This window comes from Microcaecilia unicolor, chromosome 4 (assembly GCF_901765095.1).
Source record: "Microcaecilia unicolor chromosome 4, aMicUni1.1, whole genome shotgun sequence".
In the NCBI taxonomy this organism is placed as follows: Eukaryota; Metazoa; Chordata; class Amphibia; order Gymnophiona; family Siphonopidae; genus Microcaecilia; species Microcaecilia unicolor.
In genome coordinates this window covers 334,234,095-334,259,034 of record NC_044034.1, presented here as the reverse complement: position 1 = coordinate 334,259,034, position 24,940 = coordinate 334,234,095, and the positions used below count along the sequence as shown (strand labels likewise).

Below are 24,940 nucleotides of genomic sequence, written 5' to 3'. Positions count from 1 at the left end.
TCCTTCAAAAACCAAGTCCATGCTGGACGTGCAAAGCTAGTCAAAACAATGTGGAAATTAAAAAGTAAAAAAAAAACAAAACAAAACAAAAAAACTTACTTTATTAAGAACTCATTTAGATTACTTGTTCAAACACTGACTCTTTCACAATTGGATTACTGTAATTTAAAAGATGCTTCAAACTGCACAAAATACAGCAGTGCACTCAAAGATGTACCAATGTTTAATAAGGCGTTTACTTACTGCCCTACACTGGTTACTGATCAGAGCATGAATTATGTTTAAAACCTGTATGTTAATTTTCAAAATTCTGTTTGGTATGGCACCGGACTATATGATGGACCAAGTTGTACTGTCGGCTAGAAAAGCAAAACATCATGAGAATATCTACTTTTGCATTTATCTAACCGTACAAATGTACCTTACAAGTCTGTTTATTCTGCTGGATTTGATTACTAAGGGGGTCTTCTACTAAGCCACTGTAGCGTTTTTAGCTCGCGGTAGAAATCAGCTGGCGGTAAATGCAGAGACACCCATTACATTCCTATGGACGCCTCAGCGTTTACTGCCAGCTGATTTCTACCACAAGCTACAAACATTACCATGGCTTATTAAAAGACTCTCCTAAGGTTCTAAATGGTGGAATCACATTCCAAAAGAAATCAGAAGTATAAGTTCCTATCTTACATTCTGAAAAGCTTTGAAGACGTATCTGTTCAAAAAATGTTTCTCTAATTGTTAAACTGAAGTTTTCTATTTATTACATGTAAGCTGTTATAATACTGTTTCACTGTATGCCACATTGAACTGAAATTTGTTTTTGAATAATGTGGGCTATAAGAAAGAAAGAAAGAAAAAAAAAAAACCCTATTCCAAAAACAGGAAGACTATAGAACCAGAAGACATGACATGAAGCTGCACAGAGGGAAATTGAAAAGCAACACCAGGAAGAGGAGGGGCTACAGGTACAGAATGACACAGGCACAAAGTTTGTCTCCGTCCCCACCCCTGCAGGTTCTGTCTCCATCCCTGTCCCCGCCCCATCCCCACAGGCTCTGCAGAAGCCTTGATCAATTATGATTTTATATTGAAATCTTTTTATTAAAGTATAAAAGGGAACAATATGCTGTGCAACTGTTGTGTATAAATTACAAATAGAAAACAACAACAACAAGCAGCTATATAAAACCCTCCCATCACCACCACCCTTTACCCTTCCAATCCCAACAATAGCTGACTTCTACTACCCCAAGGAATCCTAATCCACCCTGTTAAAATATCTAGGGGTACAAAATACAACTACTACTACTACTAGTTAGCATTTCTATAGCGCTACAAGGCGTACGCAGCGCTGCACAAACATAGAAGAAAGACAGTCCCTGCTCAAAGAGTTTACAATCTACCCGTTCTATATGCCGTAGAGGGGAGAAATATGCTCTATCAAGCACTGTTATGATTTTTCAATCTGTGGATGAATAAGTCATCAACAATCTCAGGATTAAGTCTAGCTCCATAGTTCTTCCTGCAATAGAAGATATCTTCTTAGAAGATGTGCTGGTAGCAGGATGTACAGGATTCCATGTGCAAATTTTGCTAGCTGTGGCCAGCATGTTTGTTTTTAAAAAAAATAAAATAAAAATATTGTCATCTGCAACACTCAAAGATAAATAACAGTCCAGTTCATTTACAGGCTTCAAAGCAGAAAATGACACAGGGACAAAGTTTGTCCCTGCCCCCAGGGGCTGTCCCCATCCCTGGCCATGTAGGATCTGTCCCTGCATCATTCTCTAGTTACAGGGACGTGTGCCCCGAGTCAACATGGCCTGTGCTGCTGGTCCTCCACTTGTGACTTTAGCAGCACCTGCACCTGAGCCATTTGGGGGTTAATTCTATAACAGTGCATCTATACTTAGGTATCTGGAGGGCACTTATGTGGCAACTATTCTATAAAGGGATGTAGACATCTATTTCATTTATACAATACTAACCTAATTGGCAGAGATGTGGGTAACTTCTTGCATCTGGAGTGCTCACCTGTTGCCAACTCAAGAAACATTTGTCTTAGTGCACCTGATACTATCAATTCCCATATCAATATCATATATTATGAACATATTGAACGTAACTACACTGTTGACAGTCCTCTGTTCCTTACAGTAAATTGCATTTACCAGTACCCTGTTTTGCCTGTGACAACCAGTTTCTAATTCAGTTTACCATCTTAGGGCCCACTCCCAGGTTACTAATTTACCCCCTCTGTTTACTAAGTCGCATGGCACTGCCAACACAGCCCATTCAAAGTGAATGGGCTGTGTCCGCATTAGCGCACAGCAGCTGCTAGCGTGGCTTAGTAAACAGTGTGTGTGTGTGTGTTGGGGGGGGGGGGGTAGTTATCGCCTCCTATATGGAAGTGTCAAAAGCTTTACTGAAAACTGATTACACATCCAGAGCTCACTATCTAGGTTTCCACTCACCCAGTCAAAGAAAGCAATGACATTTGTTTGCCACAATCTCCCTCTGGTAAAAGCTCTGCTGCCATGCAAACATTCATGCGCTCCCCCTTCCCATATTCACACTTGTTTCACTTACCTCCTGACAGACACGGTATTGGTCAATAGCCCACACTGTGGGTACATGGGTTGCAAGAAGCTGATATTGTGTCAGTGTGGCATTACAGGCACGAGCACAAATGAGACGGGTCTTGCCAACTGCATTATCTCCAACCACAACACATTTGATGGTTTCTACATTTGGCCTTTCATAATCCATGTCGGAGTCCATTAATTGGGATCTAAGGAGACAAAGTAAAACAGCTTCAGCACATTTGACTCAGAGAAATACAATTTGCTGCTTCAGACCCTTCAATCTGGCCTGCCAGTGGTGACAGGAGAGACTGATCTCAGAGATTAACCCCTCCCCCACTTTGTATACATTGCATATCTTTAATTAAACATTCCCCTGCAGATCCCAGAGAGACTCCAATGCATTATCACCCAAACCCTATGCACTGTGGTACTTATGAAAAGAAATGAGGAAACCTGGATACATGCTACAGAAACAACCAAAGTTTGGAAACCTAGTCATTTAACTTCCCTCCTCTCCATCCTTTGTTCCAGCCCTGTCTAAATGTCATCCCCATCTTTGCTCTCCCTTCTCCTCCTGCCTCTTTGCACCAGTCCTATCTCCTCAGTACTAGCCCCGTCTCCTGCATTCCTCTCTCAGGACTTGTTAATTTGCATTTCTTTGTGTTCATTTTTGCATTTTATAAATCTGTAAACTGTATGTTTGATGGCAGATATTCTTTTTCAAAGTCACTTTCTATCCCATCCTCCACTGCTTTCTGACCCTCTGCTTCTTGCCTGAACCTCAGATCTGTTTGTGACTGAACACAAATCTTTTTTTCCCACTAGCAGTTTTCTATTCACCAGGTAGAGACCAAGCCCTCCAGATTCTGAAGATCAGAACAGCAGCAACACTTTCCAACTTCAGGATTATGCAAACATAACCGGAACAAAGTCCTTGCTCTCACATGACCCATGCACACCTTCAGCAAGACATTAAGGAACAGTACATTTCTGAAAACCTTAGCTGACACAGCAAGGGCACTGCTGTCAGAAGTTCACATCAGGAGAGCCTCACTTGGCTCTTACAGCAAGTCTTGTGCATGTTTTTATAAGCTGAGCTCAGCAGTTTTTTGTTGTATTCACACAAAGGGGAGCTGGATAGAATATATGAATCCAGGGAATGGCTGGATTGTTTCCTAGAGAACATGAATTTGGGCTATCAGCTACTCTGATGACACTGATACAAAAACTTGGGAAATCATACACAGTGGAAAGGGTGGTCCACTAGGGCTACTATCGCCAGACCAATATTTTGCTTAATACAGCATCAGCAAATAGAAAGCTTGGGGAAAGGGCTAGAGATTGTTCTAGTGCCTCTGTGGGACACTGCCAGGAGCATGGGACAGGACACAACTATAGAAAATAATGCAGCAAATACCACACCTCTCTTCCCCCAAGCTCCCTTCTGCAAAGGAAACAGGGAGGGGGGGGTGAGAATCCCATCCAAAACTGAGCTTTTGACAGAGGGTTTACACTGTCAATGACTCCTATCATTACTGCTATTTTGGCCAGTACAAAAGTTTCCAAATACTGCATCTTTGGAAGCCCTGACCATAACCTTGGAAGCAATTTGTAATGAATTATAAATCACACATTAATAGAAGCTACAGCTATGCAGCTCACAGAAAAATAGCAGATTGTGTGTGTGTGTTGGGGGGTGGGGGAGCAGGCATAACAAAGCTCACCAACAGCAAACACGGAAAATGAATCAAAGAAACGAGGGGAGAGCTGGAGATGGAATTAGTCCATCCCTATTGATAGTATACACACGCATATACGCCTCCCGCTACCCTCCCCATCAGTTCTGCCCCCCCCCCCAACCCCATCATACCTAGGGTCTTACCGGGCATACCTTGAGCCTGCCCTTTTGCCATCGCCTTTATCCACACTCTCCCATGTGTTCCCCTTCTGGGAATTTAAAGAGCTCACCAGCTCTGGTTACCATGGAAACAGAATCTATTCCCTGGAGCCTTCCACTGTTTCCTAGCAACTGAAATTATGAAATAGCAAGTATCGTTGGAATCTTTGCCAATAAAGCAAACGAAATCCGAGGAAAACAAGCAACGGGCCGTCCTCAAATAGTACCGGGGGGGGGGGGGGGATAACAGCGTGAGGGTGCTAAAGAACAGCCAGAATCACTGATACCTGCCTCGGCCAGGCTGCAGCGCATTAGCTCCATGCAAACTTCTCCAAGAGGGGCCAGGGGGAGTCTACTCCCTATTAGGCTCTTCTAGACGGAGATAGGATGCTGATCTATGGCTAGACCCGGCATGACAGAGATGGTGCATTCAGATTAATTTACAACAATTTGTACTTTAGCCCAAATCTCAACCCCCTCCACCGGAAAAAAGCTTTCCAAACCCAAGCCTCCCTAACCAATCTAAAAAAAAAATCCCCAGTGGTCCAGCAGACACCCGATCTCCTCAATACCTTAAAAATAAAAAAAAACACTCACCCCCTCAAAAAAAATGACCTAGTGGTCCGCTGAGCCAAGGACAACTCCCCCCACCCCCAGCTGACCCTGGTGGTCTAGCAGTATCCACCAGCCACCCCCTCCTCCACAACATACCTTTCGTTGGAGGCAGGAGGAACGCCTACTCCCTCCTGCCTCTCGGCCCGCCCGCTTCAAAATGGAGGCGCCCCGCCCCTGCCCTGTGCATCATCTCTGGGACTATTTCCGTTAAGCACGCGCAGGAATACAACGTAGGCGTATAGTGATGTTTAAAATTGATGTGTGGCGGTGGCGCTCTGCGCATTTGCAAGCAGCGCAAAAGCCGGTTAGTTGCTGATTTGTTTAAAGCTCCGACGCAGGGGCGTAGCCAGATCTCGAAGTGGGGGTGGGTCCCAGAGCCCGAAGTGAGGGGCCCGCCTCCTCGCCACATACCCTGGCTGGCGGGGGGTCCCCAACCCCTGCCAGCTGAAGCGTTTCTCCAGCGCTGTTCTCCTCTGGTTGCGCATGCTCGATTTTAATTAAATTGAGCATGCGGAAGTGTCGAGAGCGAAGCAGGGCAAGCAATAGAAGGAGAGTAGCACTGGAGAAACGCTTCAGCTGGCGGGGGTTGGGGCCTCCGCCAGCCAAACCGGGGCAGTTTTGTTGGAATCGTTTATTTAGATTAACTTTTTTGTTACATAATATAATCTGTTTCCCACACAACCATATTTTCAACTATGATCGTTTCCAAATACAACCGCATGACTTCCTTGAAGCCGTTACTACCGTGCTGCAAGGAGGTTGGATTGAACGTCATGACGTCAAAATGTTGAAGCCACTTAGGTATGTCTGTGTTTCCCCTTTGCCCGCGCAGCCGTCATTCAAGTACACTCAAAACAAAGCTGCTTCATCCACGTTGTCGTTCTTTATTGTTGGTAGCATTTTTATTTAATCTCACTTATATTTTCAAACATGCCAGCTTGTGCAGCAAACAGGTGTACATAGAAGAAGTATAACAGAATAGTTTTTCATAGGTAGAGTTGTAATTTTTTATAACTTGTAGTCAGTGTGTCATTTGGAGGGGTTGGTTATAGGGACCCCCTATTCATGCAGATATTTTTTTTCTCCTCGAGAGCCACTAAAACAGACATCATGTTATGAGAATCAGATGCTGGACATTTAGAATGTCTATTTATTTACTTATGTATGACATTATTTATGATCTTATTTACTTATTTAGACGTCAGACCAGGGTACTAATTACAGCGTTGTGATAGGATGGATCGAATTGGTGGAGGGGTAGCATTGTATGTTAAGAAGGGCCTTGAATCAAATAGATTGAAAATTCTTCAGGAAACAAAACACATCTTGGAATCACTATGGATTGAAATTCCATGTGTAAAGGGGAAAAGGATAGTGATAGGAGTGTACTACCATCCACCTGGCCAAGATGAACAGATGGATGTAGAAATGTTATCAGAAATTAGGGAGGCTAACAAACTGGAGAACACAATAATAATGGGTGATTTCAATTACCCCAATATTGGCTGGGTGAATATAACGTCAGGTCATGCTAGGGAGGTAAAATTCATTGACTAAACCAAGAACTGCTTTATGGAGCAGCTGGTATAGGAGCCAACAAGAGGAGGAAAAATTCTAGACCTCCTTAGTGGAGCGAATGATCTGGTGCAGGAGGTAATGGTGATGGGGCCGTTTGATAACAATGATCATAACATGATCAGATTTGATACTGGCTATACACACAGGAAATCCAATACGTTAGTCTCCTATTTGAAAGTTAAATGCTATGATAAAATGAGAAGAACGGTGGAAAAAAAAACTTAGAGGTGTAGCTGCAAAGGTCAAACATTTACATCAGTGGTGGATGTTGTTCAAAAATACAATCCTGGAAGCCTAGGCCAAATACAGTCCTTTTTTTGTGCCGGTACGCAGCCAGTACGGCGTACCGGCATCTTTTTCCTGAGGTCCGGCTGACTTGTCCGCTCCCTTCCGTTCCTGCTCCCGCGCTCCAAAATCTTTTGATTACCCGGTCGCAATTCTCCTCTCTCCCCTGCCCTCCCCTCCATATCCAGCAATTCTCTCTCCCCTCCCCTGTCCTCCCCTCCATGTCCAGCATGTCGCCTCTCTCCCCTGCCCTCCCCTCTCCAAGTTGTGGTGAACCGGAAGTGAAGGCAGCAGTGCTCACTGAGGCAGGCAGGTTCGTCTCCTCTCACGTTGCTTCCCTCTCAGTGCTTCCCGCCTTCGATGGCGGGACGCACTGAAAGGGAAGCGACGCGAGAGGAGACAAACCTGCCTGCATGCCTGGCTCAGAGAGCACTGCTGCCTTCACTTCCATTTCGCCGCGACTTGGATGAGAGGAGAATTGCTGGGCATGAATGAGGGGAGGGCAGGGGAGAGAGGAGACATGCTGGACATGGAGGGGAGGACAGGGGAGAGAGGACACATGCTGGACATGGAGGGGAGGAGAGAAGAGGGCAGGGAAGAGAGAATTGCTGGACATGGACAGGGGAGGGCAGGGGAGAGAGGAGAATCACTGGGCATGGATGGAAGGGGAGAGCAGGGTAGAGAGGAGACATGCTGCACATGGAGGGGAGGGAAGGGAAAAGAGAATTGCTGGACATGGATGGGAGGGGAGGGCAGGGGAGAGAGGAGAATCGCTGGAAATGGATGGAGGAGAGGGGAGAGAGAATTTTTGCTTTAAATGGATACAGGGAAGGGAAGACAGAGGAGAAATGCTGGACATAGATGGAGGGCAAGAAAAAAAAAAGAAGAAGATGCACATGGATGAAGATGAGGGAAAGGGAAGAGAGGAGAAAAACTGCACATGGATGGAGAAAATAGGCAAAAGCTGGATCCACGTTATACCTCCTCCAGTCAATTCCACGGAGGAGGTCCCAGCTTTTACTTATGGATGTAGGGCAAGAAATGAAGAAGAAAGGAGGAAAGTAAAGAAATAAATGGAAAGGAAGCCCTGGAAACGGTGTTAAGAGAACAGATAGAGAGCAGCAGAATCAGAGACTGGGACCAATATGGATAGAAAAACAAAATAACAAGACAACAAAGGTAGAAAAAAATCATTTTATTTTCATTTTAGTGTTTGGAATATGTCCAATTTGAGAATTTACATCTGCTGCCTTATTTTGCACTGGCTATACTGGAGCTTACAGAAATTATTTATAATGAAAAAAAATCACATTATTTTTTCTCCTATACTAGTATAATATTTTCAAGGATGTCTGTTTATATGCGCCATGGCTGGTATAAGGGGTGTGGCTAATGTGGGTGTGGCCATAAAAGGGGTGGAGCCATATGTGGTGACCCCGCCCATAATGAGCACCTGCCCCTTTTTTTCTACAAAAAAAGCACTGGCCAAATATATTCCGTGTATTAAGAAAGGAGGAACGAAGACCAAACGACAGCCGGCATGGTTAAAAAATAAGGTGAAGGAAGCTATTAGAGCTAAAAGAAAATCCTTCAGAAAATGGAAGAAGGATTCGACTGAAAATAATAATAAACAGCATAAGGAATGGCAAGTCAAATGCAAAGCGCTGATAAGGAAGGCAAAGAGGGACCTTGAAAAAAGATTACGTTGGAGGCAAAAACATATAGTAAAAAAATTCTTGGAAACGGGTAGTTTTGTGGCATGAAAGTCTAGCAGCAATCTTGCCTCTTCTGTGTGACTGCTACACAGTGGCTAATTATCAAAGGGATGCTTTGGCTGTGACACTTGTGGGCTCATTTTTGAAAGAGAAGGACACCCATCTTTTGATATAAATTGGAAGATGGACGTCATTCTCCCAGGGTCATCCAAATCGGTATAATCAAAATCCGATTTCGGACTTCCCGAACTGCTTTCCGTCGCAGGGACAGCCAAAGTTCAAGGAGGCGTGTTGGAGGCGTAGTGAAGGCGGGACTTGGGCGTTCCTAACACTTGGACGTCCTTGACCCATAATTGAAAGAAACAAGAACGTCTCTGACGAACACTTGGACGACTTTACCTGGTAGTGTTTCGTTTACGACCAAGGCACAAAAAGGTGCCCAAAATGACCAGCCAGCTTATTTTCGAAGGAGATCGCCGGCCATCTTCCGACACAAATTGGGAGATGGCCAGCGATCTCCTGAACCCGACCAAATCGGTATAATCGAAAGCCGATTTTGGCCTGCGCCAACTGCTTTCCGTCACAGAGCCAGCCAAACTTCAAGGGGGCGTGTCGGTAGGGTAGCAAAGGCGGGACGGGGGTGTGGTACGAGATGGCTGGCTTCGCCCGATATTGGAAAAAAGAAAGCTGGCCTTGACGAGCATTTTGCCGGCTTCAGTTGGTCCCTTTTTTTTCAGGACCAAGCTTCAAAAAGGTGCCCCAACTGACCAAATGACCACCGGAGGGAATCGGGGATGACCTCCCCTTACTTCCCCAGTGGTCACCAACCCCCTCCCACCCCCCCAAAAAAAAATATTTTTTCCAGCCTCTATGCAAGCCTCAAATGTCATACCCAGCTCCCTGACAGCAGTATGCAGGTCCCTGGAGCAGTATTTAGTGGGTGCAGTGCACTTCAGGCAGGTGGACCCAGACCCATCCCCCCCTACCTGTTACACTTGTGGTGGTAAATGTTAAGCCCTCCAAAATCCCCCAAAATCCACTGTACCCACATGTAGGTGCCCCCCTTCATCCCTAAGGGCTATGGTAGTGGTGCACAGTTGTGGGAGTGGGTTTTGGGGGGCTCAGCACCCAAGGTAAGGGAGCTATGCACCTGGGAACTATTTTTGAAGTCCACTGCAGTGCCCCCTAGGGTGCCCGGTTGGTGTCCTGGCATGTCAGGGGGACCAGTGCACTACAAATGCTGGCTCCTCCCACGACCATATGCCTTGGATTTGGCCGGGTTTGAGTTCGCCGGCATTAGTTTCCATTATCGGCGAAAACCAATGCTGGCCATCTCAAACCTAGCCATCTCTGACATTTGACCAGGCCCAACTGTATTATCGAAACGAAAGATGGCTGGCCATCTTTTTTGATAATACGGTTCGGTACTGCTCTTTTGCGGCACCGGCCAAATAGATGGCCGGCCTTCTATTTGGCCGGCGCCGTTGGATTATGCCCCTCCAGATGACCACCAGAGAGAATCGGGGATGACCTCCTGTTACTCTCCCAGTGGTCACTAACCCCCTCCCACCCTCAAAAAATATTTTTCAAAATATTGATTGCCAGCCTCAGATGTCATACTCAGATCCATGACAACAGTATGCAGGTCCCTGGAGCAGTTTTAGTGAGTGCAGTGCACTTCAGACAGGCGGACCCAGGCCCATCCCTCCCACCTGTTACATTTGTGGAGGAAACAGCAAGCCCTCCAAATCCCACCAGAAACCCACTGTACCCACATCTAGGTGCCCCCCTGGTAGTGGGTTTTTGGGAGGGTTTGGGGGGCTCAGCACACAAGGTAAGGGAGCTGGATGCTGGGCTCGATGGACCCTTGGTCTTTTCCCAGTATGGCATTACTTATGTACTTATGTACTTATGAGCAATTTATGAAGTCCAGTGCAGTGCCCCCTAAGGTGCCCAGTTGGTGTCCTGGCATGTAAGGGGGACCAGTGCACTACAAATGTTGGCTCCTCCCATGACCAAATGGCTTGCACTTTCTGAGATGGACGTCCTTGGTTTCGAAAATCGCTGAAAATCAGAAATGTCTATGTCTAGGGACGACCATCTGTAAGGATGACCAAATTTCAGGATTTGAATGTCCCTGACCATATTATCGAAACGAAAGATGGACGTCCATCTTGTTTCGAAAATATGGGTTTCCCCGCCCCTGGATCGGGACATTTTGCGAGGATGTCCAAATCGAAACATGGACGTCCCTTTCGAAAATGCCCCTCCACGTGGCCTGACAATTTGTACATGGAGGAGAGGTTCATTTTATAAAGTCATCTGTATGAGAAACCCCAAACGGTGCCTACTTTCAAATTATTTTATAAAGACAGTATAGGCACCTATCTGACTTTATAAAATAGGCTTTCAGAACCAGCCCCAGCAGCCTGCATATGCCCATGTACAAATTTACACCTGCTCTGAAAAAGGTGGACATGTGAGCTTGTGCTCTTCGTGTATCCCTGTGTATCTTATAAACTACACAGTATACCACAGTGACTTAGAAGGGCATTTTCGAAAGAAACGTCTAAATCAGAATTTGGATGTTTTACAAAGACGTCCAAATTCCGCACAGGAAAGAAGGTTATTTCTGAAAAAGATGGACGTCTATTTTTTGTGTTCGAAAATACTATGGACGTCCTGTGATATGGACGTCCTTTTTTTTTTTTGGTCCATTTTCGAACAAAAGATGTCCAAAACAGAGTAGGTGTGGCTTAATGGTTAGTGCAGCAGGCTTTGATCCTGGCAACATGGGTTCAATTCCCACTGCTGCTCCTTGTGACTTTGAGCAAGTTAAATGCACAGGGGGCATTTTTGGATATGACGTCTAAGTCTGAATTTGGACATTTTTTTTGTAAAACGTCCAAAATCAGAACAGGAAAGGTAATTTTCTACAAAAAAAGTATCTCTTTTCCTTTTGAAAATGCTGTTTGGAAAAATGTTTTGTGATTTGGATGTTTTATTTTTTGGTACATTTTCAAACAAATGCATCCTAATGCAAAACCTACAAAATGCACAAGAAAATCCGCAATAAAGTGAAACCAGTCACATGTTCTAAGTGTGGTAAAGACTTTAGTTGTAATGTAAATTTCAAAGTGCATCAGAAAGTTCACACGGGAGAGAAACCATTTGCATGTATAGCGTCCGGTAAAAGCTTTGGTTAGAAGGTAAACCTCACAATGCACCAGAGAATACACACAGGAGTGAAACCATTTACATGTCTTGAGTGTGGTAAAAGCTTTGGTTGGAAAGAAAGCCTCACATGGCATCATTGAATCCACATAGGGATGAAACCATTTACATGCACTGAGGAGGTAAAAGCTTCAGTTGCATTGGGACAGGTAATTAGGGAATGTACACTCTTGCTATGAAGTATGGAAAAATAGCACTCTGGTCTTTAGATATATGTAATGAGACCTCCTTTTCATCTATAGATCTGAATTCAAAGCCCAAATCTAATGATAAACAATAGACACAAGGCTCAGATGTTATAAAAAATAGAAAGTTTGGCACCAGGTAGAATAGTGGAAAAGTGACATCCCAGGAAAGCAATAGGTCATCCTTGAGGGCACTGCAGTGGACTTTATAAAATGCTCCCAGGTACACATCTCACCATTGCTCCCTTACCTTGTCTGCTGAGCCCCCCCATAACCCACTACCCCCAACTGTACATCACTACCATAGTCCTTACAGGTGAAGGGAGCGCCAATATGTGGGTACAGTGGGTTTCGGGTGGGTTTTGGAGGGCTCACAGTTTCCTCCACAAGTTTAACAAGTGGGGGGGGGGGGGGGGGTAGAAGCCTGGGTCCAGCTGTCTGCAGTGCACTGCACCACTACTAGACTACTCCAGGGACCATGCTATTCTAATTGACCTGAGTATAACATCTGAGGCTGGCAAGTAATATTTTTAATCACATTTTTTGGGGGTGGGAGGGTGACCACTGGGGGAGTAAGGGGAGGTGATCCCCGAGTCCCTCCAGTGGTCATTTGGGGCACCTCTTGTGTGGAGTAGAGGAGTAGGTTAGTGCAGCAGACTTTAATCCTGGGGAAGTGGGTTCAATTCCCACTGCAGCTATTCGCTATAAAAACAGGTCTAGCTCAAAACGTCTTGGATGTCTTTGTTTTGTTCCATTATTGCTGAAAGACGTCTAGGACTAGAGGGCATGAGTTGAAGCTACAGTGTGGTAAATTTAAAACGAATCGGAGAAAATTTTTCTTCACCCAACGTGTAATTAGACTCTGGAATTCGTTGCCAGAGAACGTGGTACGGGCAGTTAGCTTGACGGCGTTTAAAAAGGGGTTAGATAGATTCCTAAAGGACAAGTCCATAGACCGCTATTAAATGGACTTGGAAAAATTCCGCATTTTTAGGTATAACTTGTCTGGAATGTTTTTACGTTTGGGGAGCGTGCCAGGTGCCCTTGACCTGGATTGGCCACTGTCGGTGACAGGATGCTGGGCTAGATGGACCTTTGGTCTTTCCCAGTATGGCACTACTTATGTACTTATGTCTTAGGAACACCCAAGTCCCGTCTTGTACACGCCCCCTTGAGATTTGGACGTCCTTCTGAAGGACTTCAGAGAAAGACGTCCAAAAAGAGGTTTCAATAATACTGATTTGAACGTTTCTATGAGATAAATGTCCAAACTTTTATTTATTTGTTACATTTGTATCCCACATTTTCCCACCTATTTGGAGGCTCAATGTGGCTTACATAATACTGGAGAGGCGTTCGCAGACTCCGGTGAACAAATACAAAGTGATGATGTGGTAGGATAAGGTTCGTGTGGAACGGTCACCTTAGGAGATTGTAAAGCGGAAGAGTTGTGTTATGTCCATTACGTACTTTAATTTTGGTATGCTGACTTATGTCACTTTTGGACGTCTATCTCTTTTGAAAATAAGCCTGATAGTAATTTAACTGCCAATCTCAGCAGTGCAACTTGTCGGTATATAGTTTTCACCTGCAAGATTTATAGCACCCACCTCTTCATTGATCATGCCATGTCAGATATATGTTGAAGAGAGAGTTATAGATCAGGCTAATGAAGGGTGGCTCAGTGGAGTGGATTCTAAATTATAGGGAACAGAAGTGGATCATGAAGGGTGGCTCAGTGGAGTGGATTCTAAATGATAGGGAACAGAGGTGGATCTGTCAATTACAATCTGTTGTGCCCACAGGAGTAAATTTAGAGGTTGAATGAATGACATTAGTATTGTCCGGGATCTGAGGGGCGGAGTTCAGGAAATGATGTCAGATAGCGGGAGTTTTAAATTCAGGGTTGAAAGATGTGGGCGCCATCTTGACTGGGAAGAAATAATTATTGCACCAGTGAGTTGATGCTCAAACTATTTGGTAAGGTTTATGGTTCTTTCTTTCTTTCTTTACATAGTAACATAGTAGATGACGGCAGAAAAAGACCTGCATGGTCCATCCAGTCTGCCCATGTGCCACTTTTTGTGTATGATTTGTACCGTCTTTTTGAGGGCACAGACCGTGTAAGTCTGCCCAGCACTATCCCCGCCTCCCAACCACCAGCCCTGCCTCCCACCACCGGCTCTGGCACAGACCATATAAGTCTGCCCAGCACTATCCCCGCCCCCCAACCACCAGCCCCGCCTCCCACCACCGGCTCTGGCACAGACCGTATAAGTCTGCCCAGCAAGCAAGTCTGCCCTAACAAGCAGGAAACAGACCTGTGCCTAAATTTGTGGTAAATACATGCCTTGATACAGCGATGTTTTGCGAAACTGAGGCCTGAGTCGGTGTGTTTGGAACCCATGACACTTCTTTAGCTATACCTGCATGCTTAAAAGTTAAGTTCAACTTGTTATTATTAGTTCTTTTCATATGGAACCCCACCCCCTTTTTGGATTCTGTGGGTTCTTTTAGTATCCTTTACCTTTTGAAACACAAGGGATTTTGCTGTCTGTGATGAGCACTACGGCTCTCAATGTGAAGCCTTTATATATATATATATATATATATATATATATATATATATATATATATATAGACACACACACACACGCACGCTTGGGGAATTCTGAGGCTTGTCCCTTGTTGTATTTTCAAAATTAGAACAGATACACTCCACAGAATCTTTAGTGGGATAGATTCAAGTACTTTTTTCTGTGCCACTGTTATTATGAGAGCTTTTTCCTATTTTTGAACAAATAAGATTTGCCAGCTTGATAAAACAGATATCTTATAAACTATTCATGTACATCACAGCTCCACTTCTGACGACGCCTTTGCACAGATTGTGTAACAGTAGGTGCAGTCTTTCTACATGTGTATGCTGCCACACAGTTTTACAAAATCCCTTTCCCACGTGTGAAACAGGCTTTAGAAGTAGAAAAAAGCTTTATAAACGTACCCCTGTGTTGCTGAAATAATACATGTTTGGGGGGGGGGGGAGTTCATAAAATGTTTTCCACTTGTAAAGCCTGTTTTACACAATGAAGAAGGTCTTTTGTAGAGATGTGTGGCCACATATATGTATATAAGTATGTAAAGTTGTATGCATTTATATGTGCACCATGCAGTGGCATTCCTGGCTGTGTATTTTGGGTAGAGTGATATATGTGTTCTTTTTTTACATATAGGGCTTCTGATCCTGGGGGTTTATGCATTTCAATTGTGTTTAATTTTCAGGCAATTCATTTTTTTGGAGTGTGATATTAACGGGTGTTTTGCATTGCAATATGACATTTTAGAGAACTTTTTGGGTGGATTCAGCTCCCTTTCCCAGTCTGTCCTCTCTTGCTCTTTCCCTTTAGTCTTTCTTTTCTCACTCCTCTCTTCCAGTCTCTGCCTGTTCTGGCTCTCACATTCAGTCACTCTCCTTGCTCTCTGCCTTTTCCCAGCCAGCATTTCTTCTGTCTCACACCCCTTCCAGCCTCTCTTGCAAGTCTAGGATAATGCAGTATGTTTGCTGTACTAAGATAATAAATATACATAAAACAAAACAGGAAAATGAGGTGATACCTTTTCTATTGGACTAACAATATCATTTTTGACAAACCTTTGAAGGTGGAACCTGGCCTGAGTAAGAAGCTTCAAAAGCTTGTCAAAAATGTACTTGAGTATCACCTTATTTTCCCTTATTTTCTGTTTTATTTCTATTTATTTATTCATTTATTAGGATTTAGTTGCCACCTTTTTGAAGGAATGTACTCAAGGTAGTGTACAGCAAAAATAAGTCAAACATAGGCAATAGACAATTACAGCAGTATAAATGTTCAAATAACAATACAAGGTATGGCATGGTATGCTACATTACAATGTCAACATATCCTATGCTGTTAATTAAAATAAAATATTTTAATTGACAGCATAGAGTGTAAGCAAAGATGGAACATCCTATATAATAAAACGCACCTACAACATTCTGAAGCTGACTGCATGGCTGAGGCATTCCTGCTCTCTGTATCCATCTCCTGAATTGACATCACGTACTTCCGGGTTCGTCACAAGCAGAAGTGACCAACCACACGAGGTTTCTCGGCTTCAGAATGTTGGAGGTACATTCTATCAAATAGGATTGGTCAGTTCCTTGAAGCACAGCCAGAGCTCAGCATCCTGCACAGTAACTCTCAGACACCAGAGAGAGAGAGAGGGGGGGGGCCTGACACCAGAGGGGGGAGGAGGTATCTCTGTCACACACTCTCTCTCTCTCTCTCTCTCACAGTCAATGTCTTTCTCCCTCTCACTCTCACACACTGTCTCTCACATGTTCTATGTCTCATACTGTATCACATTCACTCTCTATGTCACACAGTCACTCACACACTCTCTTGGTCTCATACAATCAGTCTCACAGAGAGTCTGTGTCACACACACTCTCTCTCTCGCACACACTGTATCTGTGTGAAACACACTCTCTCTCACACTGTGTCTCACGTACGCACTTGCACACACTCTCATTTTCACACACACACTCTCTCTCTCTCTCACAGACACACTCGCACCCAGACTCACTCTCTCACACACACACAGTCACTCTCACATACACTCCCTCAAACATACACACTCCAAGGAAAACCTTGCTAGCGCCCGTTTCATTTGTGTCAGAAACGGGCCTTTTTTACTAGTATAGATATATAAGATGGAGTAATAGGAGTAAGAAAATAAGGGGACTAATGTAAAGAAAGGTGCATGGATATAATCTCAGATAGGATAGACTGTATTTATTCTCTTGCAGTCTGGCACTCTCTCCTATCCATTCTGTCCTCTGTTTCTCCTTGAGCCATTCATCCTTCCTTCCCAGGCTACAGTGAGCTCACCTGACCCGGACTCACTATTACAGGCAGCAGCAGTTCTCTTCCTACTCCCTTGAGTTGCCCTCTTTCCTCTTCTCGCCACTGCTGATCTCTATTTGGTAATTTAAAACCAGCAGCCACAATGCTTCAGTCTGCTTCTTTTTCCCCTGCAGCCCAGAGCCAGAGAGTTAAAAGGGCAATTGGCCGAACTTCAAGAAAAAGAACAGGCGGCTAGGTTTTTTTTTTTTTAAACTAAATAAAGAGATTAGCAATGGTGAGAAGAGACGTGTGAGCCGGCTCAAATAAGCAAACAAACCTATGAGCTGCTGCATCCACGTTGTTGTTCCTTATTGTTGGTAGCATTTTTATTTGACCTCACTTATATTTTCAAACATACCGGCTTGTGCATTCGGATGTACACACAGGAAGTATTGGTTTCATCGGTTAGAGTACTAATTTGTTCTAAATTGTAATCAGTGTGTCATTTGGAAGGGCCAGTTATAGGGACTCTCTGTATTCGTGCAGGTATGTTTTTTTCACCTAGTAAAGAGCCACCAAAATAAACATGATGTTATGAAAATCAGGTGCTCAACATTCAGAGTTTCTATTTATAAATACAAAGGTGTTTTTAAGTTTTAATTAGGTTGAAACCTGGGATCATTTAACATCTTTATTTTTTTTCTGTGCATACATCAAAAGAAAAAGCTGGTTGTTTTGTGGAATGCAGTGGTATATTATAAAAATGCATTTAATTTTATGTTTTTATTACTAGTATGTCACAGAAAGGTATTGAATAATGAGGGAAAAGCTTCCTTCATGCAGAAGCTCTGTCCAGAGTCAGTCTAAGGGCCTTGCTTACTAAGCTGCGCTAGAAGTGTGTTAGCGTTTTTAGCATGCGCTAAGCATTAGCACGTGCTAAAAATGCTAGCACACCTTGGTAAACAGGGCCCTACATGTGCCAACATTGTCCAGTTCCGTTGTATATATTTATTTCTTCTTCAAATCTGTGTGATTGTAAAAGGGTTTTTAAAAAAATCTTTTGTCTCCCAGCTGTGTATTCTTGTACACCACCAGAATACAGTAGCCAGCAGCACACTATTAGCTGCCAAGTTCATACAAAGTTAATTTTGCTCAGTGGAAAATAAATCTGTTGGCTGCCTGCTATGTGAATATTCCATTACTGTTTCATTATTGTTACCAAGTATTGCATATTATGGGCATTTGCTTTAAACTTTGATTGTTTTAATTTATTTATCCAGACCTTACATGCACATGGTATTGCTTGTTAAACCCAAATGCAAAACCTAAGGGTGGTTTAACAATTTGGAATAAACTGTGTTGCTATGTAGAAGCTGTTGTTTACTTTTGCAGTGTGTGTATGGATGCCTGTTCTGGTGTGTGCATATGATAATGTTTGAATAACTGTCTATACTTATAGCTATAATTTCTAAACATGTGACATCATTAAAGGACAGACTTTTAAATGCTCAGTTGGGTATATATGGTAATCTCATCCTTGTTAAACCTCCATGTTGTTATTGAATTCTATTATTCTGTCTCACTGTAGTTTCAAGTGTAAGCCACATTGAACCCAAGTTTGTTTGGGATAATGTGGGATATAAATGCAAAAAAAAACAAAACTTTACCTTCCACTGCCTATCCAACAGGATGGTGATGGCACAAGGAAAACAAGTTTGGTCCAGTGAAGACTAACTCAAAATAACTTATTCCTTAGCTGGGCTCTGGTATTAAAAATGTGACCATACCATGCCCTTTGTGGTTATGTTCCACTAATAAGTTAAACGATTAACTGGCTTTCTTGAAAGGATTGTATAAAATTTGGATGCATGACTAGGAACAAAAACACAAACACATATATGCAACATCACAATTCCTCATGTACAGCCACAAAACAACCTTTTAGGGTGTATAGTGTTCACAGTGAGCTTTTAAAAGAGAGAAGAGAGAAGAATTTCCAGTTTTGGCACAGTATAAGTCATTACAAGAACAAAATAAAAGAAAACCAATGGACTGCATTAGGGGCTTATAATTAGGGTTACCATATTTTGCCCTCTGAAAAAGAGGCCACATGTCGTGCCCCCCTGCCCCGACCACACCACACCCCTTTTACATCCTCACCCCGCCCTTTCTCGCTCTCTCCCCGCCCCCTGTCACCAATTCCCCTCCCCTGCCCCCCCGTCACCTCCCCTCCCCTGGGTCACATATTCCCCTCCCCTCCCCCATCACCTCCCCTCCCCTTACTTACTATCTATTGCCCTGGTGGTCTAGTGACCTCTTCGGGGCAGGAAAGAACCCACTCTTTCCTGCCCGGAGCGCTGCCCTTGCCCTGCATCCTGTTCCTGTGTGATGGTCTCGGGATTCAATACTTCCATTTAATTTCAATATATTCCATTCCAGGATTCCCAAGGCAGATTGCAACAACAGTTAACATGAACCCATCAGGAAACAGGATATCCTCACTGAGCTTTGGCCATGTTTTACTCTATTCCGTAGAACAATGTAGAAAAATGAGCACAAAATACAGAGTTTATGACTGCTGTTTGTACCAGCTACAATAATTTTTTAATCAGTTTTAGTGATATTCAATTTTATTTCATGATATTTATATTTAGATATGGGAAGCTTTCAAATAAAAAAAATAAATAACCTCCCTTATCTTCCACTTTTTAAGACACTGTCTATCCAACTGGAACAGCTTTAGACTTTTTACAGAGGGACCACGCATAGGCAGGCCGTTATTTTTTAATAAGCTTTTGCTATTGTTTTTAATAGTGTTTGCCATTGTTTTTGGGTGAACTAAAACAACAGCAAGCTCTGCCTTCCTGGCTTCAGCCCCCATAATGGGCTAGATAGGCTCATGCTGTCTCCTGTTCTTATTCTAACCTCCTTTCTCTTGAGAAGCACAAGGGTACCAGAGTGATGATGTCATCAGAGCTCTGAGAGGCAGCTTATTTTTCAGGAATTTTAGACAAAACTGAAAAACCCAAATTCCCCACCCCTCTAGGAACAGAAAAATACCTATTGTATCTGAATGTACACCACTGTGATAGCTTTTGGGTTTGCAGGTAGCATATAAGAAATGTAGCATACGGGGCTACATGCACGGTGCAGGACGTAAGGCATTGAAACAGCTGATCGCAGGAACTTCGTTGAACGAAGGCGCTACTCCGGCGCTGAAGAAGACTCTCTTCGGCTGGCGGGGTTCGGGGACCCCCGCCAGCAAAAAAGGTACCTGATGTGGCGGCAGGGCAGGCGGCGATGGCAGAGGAGAGTTGGTGGCGAGAGGGGGGTTCAAGGGGATCGTCGGCAGGGGGGCCAGGGCCAAATCTACGGGGGCCCAGGCCCCCTCAGGCCCCACGTAGCTACGCCACTGATGTGGAGGGTAATTTTATAAAACATTTTTGTGTGTAAGACACTAATTTACACATATAAATGGATTGTTATATAAAACCAAAATGCGAGTTTGAACTTTTTGTGCTCTGAGTTGATTTTCCCACTCCGTCCCACAAATTTCAAACTGAAACTAGTGCAGTACTCCTAAGCAAACAGAACCTCAAACTTCCCAGTAGGGAAAGTACGAAAGGCACCAAGAAACCCACTACTGTTCAAGGGGAGCAAGGTAATATCATAGGTTCTAGTTAGATATGGAAAAGAGGAAAAAAGAAACACCCGTAAAAACTCCACATAAGGGAGAAAACCGGGTGGTTTAAAAAAAAAAAAAAAAATTCCACTTAGTAAAAATTCCACTTAGTAAAAAAGGGGGACAGGTAGGAAATTACTAAGTGGAATTGGTTTTTTTTTTTTTTAATCACCCGGATTTTTCCCTTATGTGGAGTTTTTACGGGTGTTTCTTTTTTCCTCTTTTCCATATCTAACTAGAACCTATGATATTACCTTGCTCCCCTTGAAGAGTAGTGGATTTCTTGGTGCCTTTGGTACTTTCCCTACTAGGAAGTTTGAGGTTCTGTTTGCTAAGAAGTACTGCACTAGTTTCAGTTTGAAATTTGTGGGACGGAGTGGGAAATTCAACTCGCAGCACAATAGGTTCAAACCCGCATTTTGATTTATATATTGATTATAAGTTGTTTGACTCCCCCTTTTTTTTATATATCTCTCTATATAAAACGCATCTCCAACATTCTAATGAAGCCTCACTCTCCCAACGTTCTAAAAGTGAAGTGGCTAAGATCGATTTTGCGTAATGAGAGGTGAAGTGGCTAAGATCGATTTTGCTACATGAGTGTCTGCCCCGCCCACACATCACAACGTGATGACGTCGAGAGCGGAGCAATGACACCCAATCGCATCGCTCACCCTATTTGACACATTGGAGGTGCCTTTTCTACAGAGAGATGACGTCCCATTGGAAGGTAGGAGACGTAGTATCCGCCCTTCGCAACGCCCCCCCCAAAGCCGCCGCTACTCACCCCTACATCCACCCCAGGTAGCCACCACTACCACCCTGCACCACCCCAAGCACATAGTGACACAGGCAGGAGGAGGAGTACACACATGTCACTCCCTTCCTCCATCCCTCCCACTTCAAGGCCCCTCACGCCCCTCCCACAGAGTTCCACACTCCCCCCTCCCTCCGATTGGAACACCCCCTCCTCTGCGTTACTGCCCCCTGGACCTCCCTGCCGCGACCCTATGGACACCACCCTTTCCTCCAAAAAACCTCCCCCGAAGCCGTCGCCTATCTCTGTTGATGGAGCCGAACTTCTCTTCTCGCCAGCGGGGCGTGGCTTGATGAAGGAGTATCTGTCCAACTCTCTGTGCGTGCGTCTGACATCAGAAGCATGCACAGAAACTTCAACAGATGCTCATTCAACAAGGAACGCCCCGCAGCCGAGAACAGAAGTTCGGCTCCGTCAGCAGAGGTTCGCAGAGGCTTCAGGGGAGGTTTTCCGGCGAAAAGGGTGGTGTCCACAGGGTCGCGCCACAGGGGGGGGGGGCAGGGGGCAGTAACGTGAAGGGGGGTGTTTAAATCGGAGGGAGGGGGGAGTATGCCACTCGATGGGAGGGGCATGAAGGGGGCCTTGAACTGGGAGGGAGGGTGTCTGCAACTCGGGAGGGTGCTCTGGAACTCACAAGGGAGGAAGAGAGGAAGGGGGGTCTGCAGGGAGGGAGGGAGGAGGGTCTGGAACTCGGGATGGAGGGAGGGAGGGAGGGAAGGGGGTCTGCAACTTGGAAAGAAGGAAGGGAGGGAGGGAGGGAGTGAGGATGGGTGGGAATTTACCTTGCTAGTGCCCGTTTCATTGCGTTTTGAAACAGGCCTTTTTTACTAGTTGTTATATAAAATACCATCTGGCATAAAAATGCGCACCATGACATGATGATGTATACTTTGCTGGTAGGCATGCACAGGGGTGTAGCATGGGCAGAGCTTGCAAGTATATGTGTTCATTATAAAATATGATAGCCTACGCATGTACTTGCACAATCCAGGCACGAGCATTTATACCTTTTACACCTTCTCGAAGACAGGCATAAGTGTTTGTGCCTGCAAGGAAGGCACCATTTCTGCTGCTTACACTAGTATTTCATAAAGACTCACAGGCACCTATGGGGCCATTTTTTTTTAAAGGGTGTTAGAATATGGGCTTAGCGTGTCTTAATGAGGGACTTTTCTATGCGTTAAGCCCAGATTCAACATGGCAGTATTTAGGGCTTTTAAAATTTGTCTTATTTTGCAGGTCCTACTAATTTTTCCATTACCGAGTAGGACTTGAAAAAATATTAACAAGAGAGCACTTAGGACCCTGTTTACTAAGGTTGCGCTAGTGTTAGTGTGCACTAAACACGCTAGTGCGCCTTCAGCGCAGCTTAGTAAACAGGGTCCTTAGTGTCTCTTATTTAGGAGGGGCTAAGTGCTCCCATGTAAACTCAACATTAGCCAGATAGCACATGCTAATGTGAACACGCTAGCTGATTTTAACATTTCCACACCCATTCTCTATCCATGACATGCCCCCTTTAAAAAATATGTTAGTTAAAGGCTTGTTAGGGCTTAGCACCCTTTAGTAAAAGGGCACCAATGTTTCTTTATAAAATATCATCTAAGTAGGCACTTACTTGCCCTTTTAAACCAGGCACCCTGTTATAAAATTACCCTCTAGAAGGCACCTTTTTGATGTTCGATATAGGCATCCTGTTATAAAATCAAGCTGAAAAATAGTTAAAGTATTAAAATCTCTGCCCTTCTCTATCTCCTTTGCTTCCTCTCTCTCTCTCCCTCTCCCTTTCACTCTTTCGTCTGGATCAGCTGTCGCACTTTCTCACTTGTAATTTGGCACTTTCCTGTGAACTTTTCTTGCCTTCCCTCTTTCAGATCCACCCTGGTCTTTCTTCCACCCTGCCTCTTCTTCCATCCGCCCTCCCTGGCTTGCTTGCCTAACCAGGGACATGTTTCTTGTAGTTACACATAAGCTGTTTCTCAGACCAGCTGTTCTACATTCCACAGGGATCAGAGTTCTGGGAATGGTGCCCCCACCCTCTCAGAAACGTTTCCACTTCTCCATGACTACCTTTAATGAAATGCATGGGCTAGCAAGTACCAGGGAGATGGAAACAGGGCAGGGAGAAAAAGAAGCCAGGGGGATGAAGGTTACTCACTCATCATAATCCATAGTGGTGATTTCCATGGTAGAATGCTCTTCTGGTTCCATCTCTTCCTTTTCCAATTTATTCTAAGAAAAAAAAAAATCATGGGAAGAGATGAGTAAGATGGAAGGAGGTGGCATAAAGTGTATTCAGAACAAAGGTCATCACTCAAATGAATGGACAGCTGCCTGGCTGAAGGAACATCTCCAGATGTGAAGGGATGTGTCATTCTGAGAAATGGAGACATGCTGAACTCTGGAAACACATTTTTAAATAGACCTCTCCTCCTTTGGGACCTTCTCAGTGTCCCACACTCATTTTAAGAAGGGGGATGTCTAACATAAGGACACTCTAAGACCCTAATGTGCTTCTAGGTTTTTTGCTTTCTTCCCTCCTCTATTGTCTGGCCTTGAACTATAGCTTAACTGCTCCATACCTTGAAATTTAAATTCTTTTGGGCTGTGGGGGAAGGGGGACTCTTCCCCCTCCCCCAGTCTCACACTGTATAGATGTGAGAAGTATGTATCAGATCCACATCTCACACCTCTGGCCCCTTAGGTGTGAAAGCTCTGCTTTCCCAGTCCTAATCTCAGACCTATGAGTAGAACTGAATATGATATAGCAGAGACAGTGCCTCCCTCTCTCTCTTCCCTTGGGTCCTTGGCACAAATTCGTAACAAGGTGTGCAGAAGCATTCACAGATTGGTAGAAATACAACAAGAGATGCCAGTAGCACTGCTTCTGCTTTGGTCCCTTGAACTGGATTGAAAGCACAAAGTTAAGTGTTGCAGCATCAGAGCTGCAAGTGCTGCACTGACCACAGATGTAGTAGTAGTTCCCAGCTAGAACTGCTGACTGGGGAAGAACAGACATGTGCTCCTGCCCATGAGCAGGCAGTGAGAGAAGCAAAGGAGCTTCCTGGGCACAATGCTGAGAATCTCCTGATGATGGATGGCAAATGTGTGGCTAAATGCCCAGCCGTGGGGCAGAGTGAAGACAGGATAGATTGAATATTTATTTTGCCAGTTCTGTTCTAAGGAGAAAGACCCAAGCCTGCTACAGAGGATGAATGACTAAACCTACCATACAGGTTTTTTAAACTGTATTATTATGTATGATTTTATTGTAACCCGTCTCAGTAATAGGCAGGCTAAAAATGAGTATATAAATAAATAAACAAGGGATACAGACTTTTGTTTTTACTGTGTTAAGACAATTCAGCTCTACCGGCAGGCACCCAGGGGTGCCCGGTGGTAGGTCCGACCCCCACCACGTGTCATAGCCATCGCTTGGTAAAAAGGAGCCCTTAGTGTAAGAAGTTATATTAAACTTG

General features: G+C 44.2%; 1 protein-coding gene across 4 annotated transcripts in view; it reads right to left on the bottom strand.

Moving 5' to 3' along the window:
• The window catches only part of RHOBTB2 (Rho related BTB domain containing 2), a 65,882-nt gene that overhangs the window by 22,550 nt on the left and 18,392 nt on the right, over positions 1-24,940 (bottom strand). For 2 of the 4 annotated variants that reach the window (XM_030202045.1, XM_030202041.1), the window contains exons 2-3: positions 23,620-23,693; positions 2,590-2,791 (exon numbers count right to left, since the gene is read on the bottom strand). In XM_030202045.1, coding sequence (XP_030057905.1) covers positions 2,590-2,791; positions 23,620-23,672 — 255 coding nt within the window. In that variant the 5' untranslated portion in view covers positions 23,673-23,693. Of the gene's footprint in view, positions 1-2,589; positions 2,792-5,079; positions 5,137-5,193; positions 5,369-23,619; positions 23,694-24,940 lie in introns of those variants that run through there. The other 2 variants (XM_030202042.1, XM_030202043.1) reach the window with 2 other exon arrangements.